Below are 9,724 nucleotides of genomic sequence, written 5' to 3' on the forward strand. Positions count from 1 at the left end.
GTGTGGATCATCACTGGTCCTAGCTCAGCTTTTAGTTTTAAAGGTCCATGACGGCAATTTGTGGTCATATTCTTGTCTGTTTTTGCTGCCAGTCTCATGGAACACGTGCTCGGAGATAAAAAAAAAAAACAGGTCCCGTCCTTCATGGTTTGATTTTCAGGGTGTTAAATTTAGTTTCTTAATAATCCAGATTTACAGTCTGGACGCTGGCTCATCTGACTGACAGTGTGAACTCACAGCTGGGTAACAAACACAGAGGAAACACCGTTCGCTCTCTGATAATCACTTCCACTTTACAACCCGCCGACTTTCTACAAAATGTTTTCAGATGCTGTAAATGAAGTTCTATTAAGGGGATATATATATATATTTTCTATAAACAAGAGACTGCTTGGTTTATTCCTCGTGCTGATGTGTGTTTGTGTTAGCGTTTCTCTCGACTGTACGAAGATTTTAAAAAACGTTTTTCTACGATGTTTCTGACGTCTTGTTGTTAATTCTGCTGCTGAAGTGTCGTACCTCAACATGATACAGGAGGAAGACAAACCAACGTTCACTTTATTAGAGATGAAACTCTTCTGGTGACGTCATCACGACATCTGTGTTAGAAAATATCTACTTCTTTTATTTAAAAAAGTTCAAAGGACAAACGTCAACTACGACTCCCAGGGTGCATTTCACCAACAAACATCCAATCACAGAGCTTCGCATTATTTTAAATATGCTGCAATACGACACTTTGAATAAATGAGCAGCTTTTAAATCTGAACTGACTAGCATCGTCATAGCAACAGCAGCTGAGGCTCATGGGTATTGTAGTATTTAGAGTCAAACACCAAACTGACATTAAAAAACCCCTCAGATACAATAATTAAATCTGATAATCAGAATATAAACATGATGTATATTTAAATTGTTAGGAGAGGAAAATGTGTTTATATTTGTTATTGATTGAAATGATGCATCAAAGGTCAACATTAATAAATGTAGTTAATGCTGAATTCTACGGGTCTGTAATTCTAAGATAATTTCCAGGTTATTTGCCAGAAAGAAGCATTTTATTTGGCAATTTAAAAGTAAAAGAATAAAATAATAATAATACTAATTACAATTTATAATTTACATAGTAAAATAATTACTGTAAAAATCGAGGCTGTTTCTAATTCAGTTGTGAACATGCAAAAATTTCAAATTTGTCTCCAGAAAAGCAAAAAAGTCAACATACAGTGTAAGTTTCTATTAAAGAATAACTGAATATTGAATGGGTTTAATGTAAATTTAAAATTAAATTAAAAGCTTAATTAGCACCAGGTCACACCGTTCTTTTAGGAAATGTCTTAAAAATACAGACCTGTAAAATACAGTGTGATCACAGTGGACGTCTTTAATATGTGAAGATGATCAGGTGATTTTGTGTCGTGGCAGCAGGACATTAAAAAGCTCAAATCCACTGAATCTAAGAAAGAAAAAGAGCGACGGATGTCACGTCATGTGACTGATGTCAGGATGTTTTAATATGACTTTTCTTTGTTCGCAGCGTTCTGTGATGTTTCTATAATAAATGGTTGAGTTTAAATCTCTGTGATTCTGATCTGTTCAGTTTCCACGAAACAGTCAGACGCCATTTTTTTTGAGTTTATAACGATAATTAGATCACAGGTTTCATTTGGACCACTGGCTCCATCACACTGAGTCGATTACTGATCAGCTGACGTTATGACACAATCCATGTAGAGAAGCTAAGCTACAATTAGCTGGCTAACATTAGCTCAGGTTACAGTTAGCTCGTTGGTCGCTCCTGCACCACTCTCAGCTAGCATAAAGAACTTTGAGCTGTAACATAATTTATTGTTGTTAAACACAACACTGTTTGTCATAACACACAAGTTAATATTATGGATCTTGTTGGCTGATGAAATAATTTAGTGAGCTAGCCAACTGACATATCCTCCCAGATAATATTTAGCTGTGGGTAATGTTAGCAAGCAGCAAGCTAAGGTTAGCCAGCCAGCTGTGACAAAGCTATGCTGTTGTATTGATCTGGTTGATTCATAACGTTAGCCGATAAAACAATTAGCAAACGGCAAGCTTAGGTAGTATTTTGCTAGCATCAACATTAGCGAGCAAGCAAACTATTGTTTGCCAGCTATTTGTAATTAGGCCACATTGTATTGATCTGATGTTGGTTGCTTCATGTTAGCTTAAGTAATTTGGCAAGCTAGCCAACTGACATATCCATTCAAATAGTATTTAGCTGCCAATAACATTAGCAAGCAGGAAGCTATGGTAACCTAGTAGCTGTAACTAAGCTGCATTGATCTGGTTTCTTCACTACGTTAGCCAATGTAGTATTTTGCAAATGGCAAGATGGCTAACAGCATTTAGATAACGTTTAGAATAACGTTACTCTCTGTTATGTTCATACTGTTTGATAATTAGTTTATCAACTGACATCATGAAACAACCAACACAGACCCATGTAGTGTTGCCAAGCTGCAGCTAGCTGGCTAATCTTAGCTCAGGTCACAGTTAGCTTGTTGGTCGCTCTCAGCTCGTGTAAAGCACTTTGTACCGTTACATAATTTATTATTGTTTAAATCAACTGTTTGTCATAATACACAACTTTGTATCATAGATCACATTAGCTGGTGAAGTAATTTGTCGAGCTAGCCAACTGACATATCCACTCAGACAGCAGTTTGCTTGCGATAACATTAGCAGGAAAGCAACAACACCTAGCTGTGACTAGGTTACACTGTATTGATTTAGTTTCTTCGTAACGTTAGCTGATGAAGTAATTTGCACATGGCTAGCTAGCTAACTACACTCAGATAGTATCATGGAGCCAAACGGTCCAAATTAAATATAGGGACAAAATACTAAGTAGCTCACTGTTCGATCATTACTTCATCAGCTAACGTTATGAAGCAAACAGCAGATCCATATAGAGTGGCTAAGCTAGGCTAACATTAGCGCAGGTCGGCCACTCCTGCATCGCACTTGGCTGGTAGAGGGGGCTTTTTATGGTTTTATTTATTGATGGCTAAATCAACGCCATTTTTAGTGTGTCTCAAATCTCATATTTAAACACTTCAAAACAGTCCAAAATTTAAGTGTGGGCTGATGAACCCTTCTCACCCTCAAGTCACCATCTTTGTGATGTAACAAACTTCTGACATGGCGGCTGGAGACAACAAGGAGCCTGGTCTATGTGTTTTTACACTAAGCACCAAAAAACAGATTTTAATCAGCTCCTGTTTTTTTCTCCATTGCACACCTCTGCAATTTACCTGGCGGGTACCTGACCCAGTGAAGGACTCTGCCGCAGGGTCTCAGGGCCACCACTCCAAAATGTCTGTAGTTTTAGTTCTTGGCTAACAATAGCGACTGTTGCAGACTGTTAGCGCTGCGGTGAAGCTGAGGAGACACGAGACACTTGGGAACATGCGTAACGTCCCATTGTTTGGATTTACCTGTAAAATTTCTCGTGAGTCTTTCACACAGAAATGAGTCAACAGGCTGTTGGAGGCCACTGAGGAAGTTGGGACAGTCTCGGGTTTTAAGTTACATTACAGCCTGTTCACCCACTGGAGAAATAAAAAGGATCAGTACGTAAAAAGTTACACAGAGTCCCTTTAAGGTGATCTGTCTTTCAAGACCATGTCCAACGAACAGTTTGACATTTCTGTGAAAACCACCTTTTGTCTTTCTACACCACAGAACATATGAAGCCCCTGCTAGCAGCCGCTTAGCTTAGCTTAGCATGAAGACTGAAACAAGGAAACTGCTAGCAGAACATAAACCCACAAATTATAAGTTTTAAACTATAAATATGTCCAGAGCCAAACCAAAGAGATGTAAGATGTTAGTCAGTGAGCTTTAGATGAGCTGGTGGGTGCATGTTTCCTTTGGACAGAGCCAGGCTAGCTGTTTCCCATTGTTTCCAGTCTTTATGCTAAGCTAAGCTAAGCTAAGCTAAGCAGCTTCGTATTCGCTCAACAGAGTATGGAATGTCATTTGCGTCAATGTTAAATAAAAAAAAAATGCAAATACAAATTCAGGTCAATATAGTTTAATAAATGTTTTTAATTTAAGAAGGCTGTGACAATAGGACTACGTTTTTTCCTTTTTTTAATGTGAGGAGATTTATATTTCCCACATTTATTTACCCACTTTATTTTCCATCTCTTATATTCAGATGGATGGGCCGTGGTTAATACCAGACTTGAACCAATCGTTTATCTATTTCAGGATTTATTTCATAGCCACATTTATTTCTTTATTCTTTTAATATTTAATATTAATATGTTAAATGGCATTCAGTTTCACTTATAAAGCCCAATATCACAAATCATAATTAGCCTCAGAGGCTTCACAGCATACCACATCCCTCAGACCCTCACAGCTGATCAGAAAAAACTCCCCAAAAAACTCTTTAACGGCGAAGAAATATTTCCGTATGAGTGAAATCAATCTGAAAAGTATAGCTCCCAAAATGTCAAACTATTTCTTTAAGTCTACATCTTACATCTTTTTTTTCCACCTTCTTTTTACTCTCTAATTAGGAAATTAACTGACACCAGTGACTTCCTATAAAGTGAACTGCCAAGTGTATTTGTCAGTAGAATATTTCTATAGCACCTGATTTATCTGAATAATTTAACACCTACTTAAAATAAACTCTCAGACACACCACATGTTTTTTAGTTTTATTACAAAACTCTGACAGTAAAAACATCACCGCCTGCTCTTTATAACATTTCATCTTCCAACGAGACGTTTTGGGGACTCAAGGTTAAGACGACAAACGGACATTGTGACGCTGAACTGAAGGAACCTCAGAAATCCTGTCAGGTGTGAACGCAGCTGAGAAGAACATGAGCCTAACAGGTAGATGTTACATGAGCTGGCTGGACTCTGCTCACCTGTAGCTGCAGCTCACACCCACACCTGTGACTGTGACTCACTGAACAGTGTCGTCATGTGTCATGAACGCAGCAGCCTGCAGAGGGCGCCAGCAGGACGTCAGCGCTCTGATGTTCAACAAATGAGGAAAATGGCATAAAGGAATCTTTTTCATTTACTGCAGATGGTCTCAGTATTTACGTCTGTCTGCGTCTCTTCTTCTGTCGCTGTCTCTGTCCATGTCCCTCCTGTCCCTGTCTCTATCTGTCTCTCTTCTTCTGTCATTTTCTCTGTCCATGTCCTTCCTCCTGTCACTGTCTCTTTCTCTGTCCATCTCTCTTCTTCTGTCATTTTCTCTGTCTCCATCTGTCTCTCTTCGTCTCTCGCTGTCTCTGTCCCGGTCAAACTGTCTCTTTCTGTCATAGTCTCTGTCTGTCTCTCTCCTCCTGTCGCCCTCTCTGTCTCTGTCGCCGTCCCTCTCACGATTTCTCCTCCTCTCCTCTTCTCGCTCCCTGTCCGTCTCTCTCCTCCTGTCTGTCTCCGTCTCTCTCCTCCTGTCTGTCTCTGTCTCCCTCCTCCTGTTTGTCTCCGTCTCCCTCCTCCTGTCTGTGTCCATCTCCCTCCTCCTGTCTGTCTCTGTCTCCCTCCTCCTGTCTGTCTCTGTGTCTCTCCTCCTGTCTGTCTCTGTGTCTCTCCTCCTGTCTGTGTCCGTCTCTCTCCTCCTGTCTGTGTCCGTCTCCCTCCTCCTGTCTGTCTCCGTCTCTCTCCTCCTGTCTGTGTCCATCTCTCTCCTCCTGTCTGTCTCCATCTCCCTCCTCCTGTCTGTCTCCATCTCCCTCCTCCTGTCCTCCTCCCCCCGCAGTCTCTCATTCTCTCTTGCTCTCTGTCCGTTCTGTTGTCCCCCTGGCGGCGGCGCCTTCCTCTGGTTGTACTTGTCGTAGGCAGCGTCCTCCTTCTCCTCTTTGACTCTGACGGCAGGAGGAGGTGGAGGTGATGAAGAGGAGGAGTGCAGTGCCTGACCTGCCCTCTCTTTCTCCTTCTTCTTCTTCTTTTCTTTCTTCTTCTTCTTCTTCTCTTTCTTGTCTGCAGCAGAGAGCAGAAATAAAAATCCATCCCAGAATGACATGCAGCACAGAGACAGAGGAACAGGAAGTGACCTCACCTTTTTTGGGCTTCTTCACAGGTATGTTGTACTGCTCGTCTTCCTCGGAAGAGGAGGCGGAGGACTCGTGGGCTTTGGGAGCGCAGCCCTCCTCCCTCAGAAGTTTGGTGATGTCGTCTATGTCCTCCGTGTCTTTGGGGGGACGGTAGTCTTTGACGTGATCCACACGGATCGTCCGACCTTTAATCTGACAGTAGACACAGCACAGGCGAGACACAGCACAGGTGAGACACAGCACAGGTGAGACACAGCACAGGTGAGACACAACACAGGTGAGACACAGCACATTGAGACACAGCACAGGTGAGACACAGCACAGGTGAGACACAGCACATTGAGACACAGCACAGGTGAGACACAGCACATTGAGACACAGCACAGGTGAGACACAACACAGGTGAGACACAGCACAGGCGAGACACAGCACAGGCGAGACACAGCACAGGTGAGACACAGCACATTGAGACACAGCACAGGTGAGACACAGCACAGGTGAGACACAGCACATTGAGACACAGCACAGGTGAGACACAACACAGGTGAGACACAACACAGGTGAGACACAGCACAGGTGAGACACAGCACAGGTGAGACACAACACAGGTGAGACACAGCACAGGTGAGACACAGCACATTGAGACACAGCACAGGTGAGACACAGCACAGGTGAGACACAGCACAGGTGAGACACAACACAGGTGAGACACAGCACATTGAGACACAGCACAGGTGAGACACAGCACAGGTGAGACACAGCACAGGTGAGACACAACACAGGTGAGACACAGCACAGGTGAGACACAGCACATTGAGACACAGCACAGGTGAGACACAGCACAGGTGAGACACAGCACATTGAGACACAGCACAGGTGAGACACAGCACAGGTGAGACACAACACAGGTGAGACACAACACAGGTGAGACACAGCACATTGAGACACAGCACAGGTGAGACACAACACAGGTGAGACACAGCACATTGAGACACAGCACAGGTGAGACACAACACAGGTGAGACACAGCACAGGTGAGACACAAACATCAGCTGCTTAGCTTAGCATAAAGACTGGAAGCAGAGGGAAACAGTTAGCCTGGGTCGACCTGCTCTGAGCTCAGAGTTCCATCGTGTCTTTTTCTGTCTGTGTAAACAAGCGAGACGTGGCGTGTTAGAGCGAACAGCTGTGTCACCTTGATGCCGTTGAAGTTGTCCACAGCCAGGATGGTGCTCCTCTGGTCCTCATAGCAGATGAAGCAGAAGCCTTTGGACTTCCCCGTCTTCTTGTCCCGAACCAGGTTGATGTTGACGATCTCTCCGTACCTGACGGACAAAAAGAGGGTGATTTCTCTCTGACTGGCTGTCACAGTGACGGAGGAGCATCACAGCTGTGGACTGAGACAAAGTCTACAGGTACGTACTGAGAGAAGACGCAGATGATGTCACCTTCAGTCAGCTCGTACGGAAATCCTCCTGCAGGGAACAAAACGCAGACTGATCAGACCGACCTCCACATCAGCCAGAGTCAATGTTGGTATTACATCCTTCTACAAACCACAGAGACGTTACACTTGCATGTTACTGTGTGGCAGATAGGTTTCAACAGTGCTGTGGTCAATGCGTGGTTACGTTTAGGCACAGAAGGGTTACAGCTGGCACTATCCTAGCTGGAAAACAGTGATGGGTCTCTACAACACATCCACATTTGGTGCATAAAAAGCAGCGATGCCTCGTTACATCACAGCCAGTTCAGGTGTTTGTTGATGTTGAGCAGTGTCTGCAGCTCGGCAGGCATGTCTCCATCCCCTCCACCTCCTGATGACACAGTCAGCTCAGATACTACGTCACTTTAGAAACGCTGATACGCCACGTAAAAATGTTCAAATGTGGTTTGTAGGAATGTGCGACGCCAACATTCTCCTCTGACAGCTGGACTGGAGGTACGACACACACAGAACTTCTTCTCTGATAATGCTGATAGAAAATGCAGAACATTTCCACTAACATATTTTCTATTTAAAATGTTCTGAGAGTACACGTTACATATAATAATCAAACATCACAAATGTTTAATGTTTAAACTGGGTTGGAGGGATGTAACAGATCCCTCTCTTCCATCTATCAGGCTGACGGCAGATTGATCTGTGAGGAGAAACAAGAAAACACGCAGCAGCATCACATCCTCCCGACTGCCTCACCGACAAACACCCAGGCGCTGTCTTTGTACTCCGTGTGCCAGGAGACAGACTCTTTCACCCCGAGGTTGGCCTCACGCTCGTTCAGCTCGTTGATCAACTTCACCTTCGTTAGCGGGCTGGAAACAGAGGAAAAAACATCTGAATGAATACAGCTGTAGTGTTTCAAAGAATACTCACCAGCTGCTCCTGAGCACCAGAATCACCATCTGTGATATTCCCATTAATGAGGTGAACTATCTGTCATCATGTGTGGGAGTGAAATGTCTCCTCACCAACTGCAATCACAAGTATAATGGAATTTTTCCCAGTTCATCACTGGGATAAAACCAAATGTATCTGCCATTTGACAACAGGTGCCAATGAAAAATTCACCAGGGTCACCTGAACACACCTTACGACATAAATCTCCTCAGGTAACTGCTTCTACTGCTGTTTTATAGCACTTTACATTTATTTACACTCAGCTGACTGTATTTATAAATAATATTATGTGTATCTTGTTCTTTGCACCTCATGTTCAGTTGTGTATTTTGTTTGCATCGGGGAAATACAGTTTTGTTCTGTGTACTGTGCTGGTGATTGACAATAAAGTCATTCTTATGTTTCCCTTAATTTACATTTAAGAGGCTGTATTTTCATTTTAGGAGGTAAATCAGCTTCCTCAAGCTTTTAGGACTGACATCTGAACCTAGCTGAGACACAAAGTACTATCGTAATAACTGTGTTATATATGATATATGCTCAGTCCCCAAAATGCCCCCTGAACACACAACATCACAAGTTACAGGAAGCTACGTGTGAAAAACCTTCGCGCCAGACTCCATTTAAAATACGTCCAATTTTATTTCTCCCACTTGACAGGGATCGTAAGTGTGAAGAGACAAGTTAAGGTTAGAACAATTCGTGTAAGTTTAGTCACCTCTATGGAAGTCGGCGAATCAACTGACCTCGAATAATCGAAAGAAAAACGATGGTCTTTCACCAAAACTGACCGTGAAGCGCCTCAACATTAGCAGTGAAACACACCGCAAAACTTTAATATAATTATATACGAGCTGCTCCATGTGTGCCGAGTTAATGACCTGCTTCCATATGTTTATTGTGACTTACATGTTGTGTTTAATCGGGATAGTTACTAGCAGATTTCGAGGCAGTCTTTGAAATTCTGCCTTTTGTTAATGGGGATCGGGGAAAATAGAATGTATGGAGCGAAACGGTTAAGATCGGTTACAACAGTGTTAGTTAGCTGTTAGCACGTGTTAGCGGGTTAGCATACACCGGAAGATAGATAAACTAAAGCCGAACGGTATTTAGAAACGCAAATAATAACTTTAACGTGTTAATTTTTACTTACTTCATGGTGAACCAGGTTGTAACACGGGATAGAAACCGATGCTACGGTAGGAATCATCTACCCTGCTGACATGAGCCACTTCCGTTTGAATTCCCGCCTCTGCTGCCG

At 42.9% G+C, this 9,724-nt stretch overlaps 1 protein-coding gene and 1 long non-coding RNA gene across 2 annotated transcripts; one reads left to right on the plus strand and one right to left on the minus strand.

Annotated features, from left to right (window-relative positions):
* Positions 1-4,697: 4,697 nt before the first annotated feature.
* On the minus strand, positions 4,698-9,712 carry rbmx2 (RNA binding motif protein X-linked 2). Its single transcript, XM_049592694.1, is given in 8 exon segments — positions 4,698-5,420; positions 5,422-5,714; positions 5,717-5,988; positions 6,068-6,254; positions 7,258-7,387; positions 7,486-7,537; positions 8,263-8,378; positions 9,617-9,712. Coding segments are annotated over 8 exon segments (1,380 nt in total). The 5' UTR covers positions 9,622-9,712; the 3' UTR covers positions 4,698-5,095.
* On the plus strand, positions 6,248-7,127 carry LOC125898799 (uncharacterized). Its single transcript, XR_007450654.1, has 3 exons — positions 6,248-6,370; positions 6,623-6,749; positions 6,797-7,127. It is a non-coding gene; the product is annotated as an uncharacterized LOC125898799 (long non-coding RNA).
* Positions 9,713-9,724: the final 12 nt, after the last annotated feature.

This window comes from Epinephelus fuscoguttatus, linkage group LG12, assembly GCF_011397635.1.
Source record: "Epinephelus fuscoguttatus linkage group LG12, E.fuscoguttatus.final_Chr_v1".
In the NCBI taxonomy this organism is placed as follows: Eukaryota; Metazoa; Chordata; class Actinopteri; order Perciformes; family Serranidae; genus Epinephelus; species Epinephelus fuscoguttatus.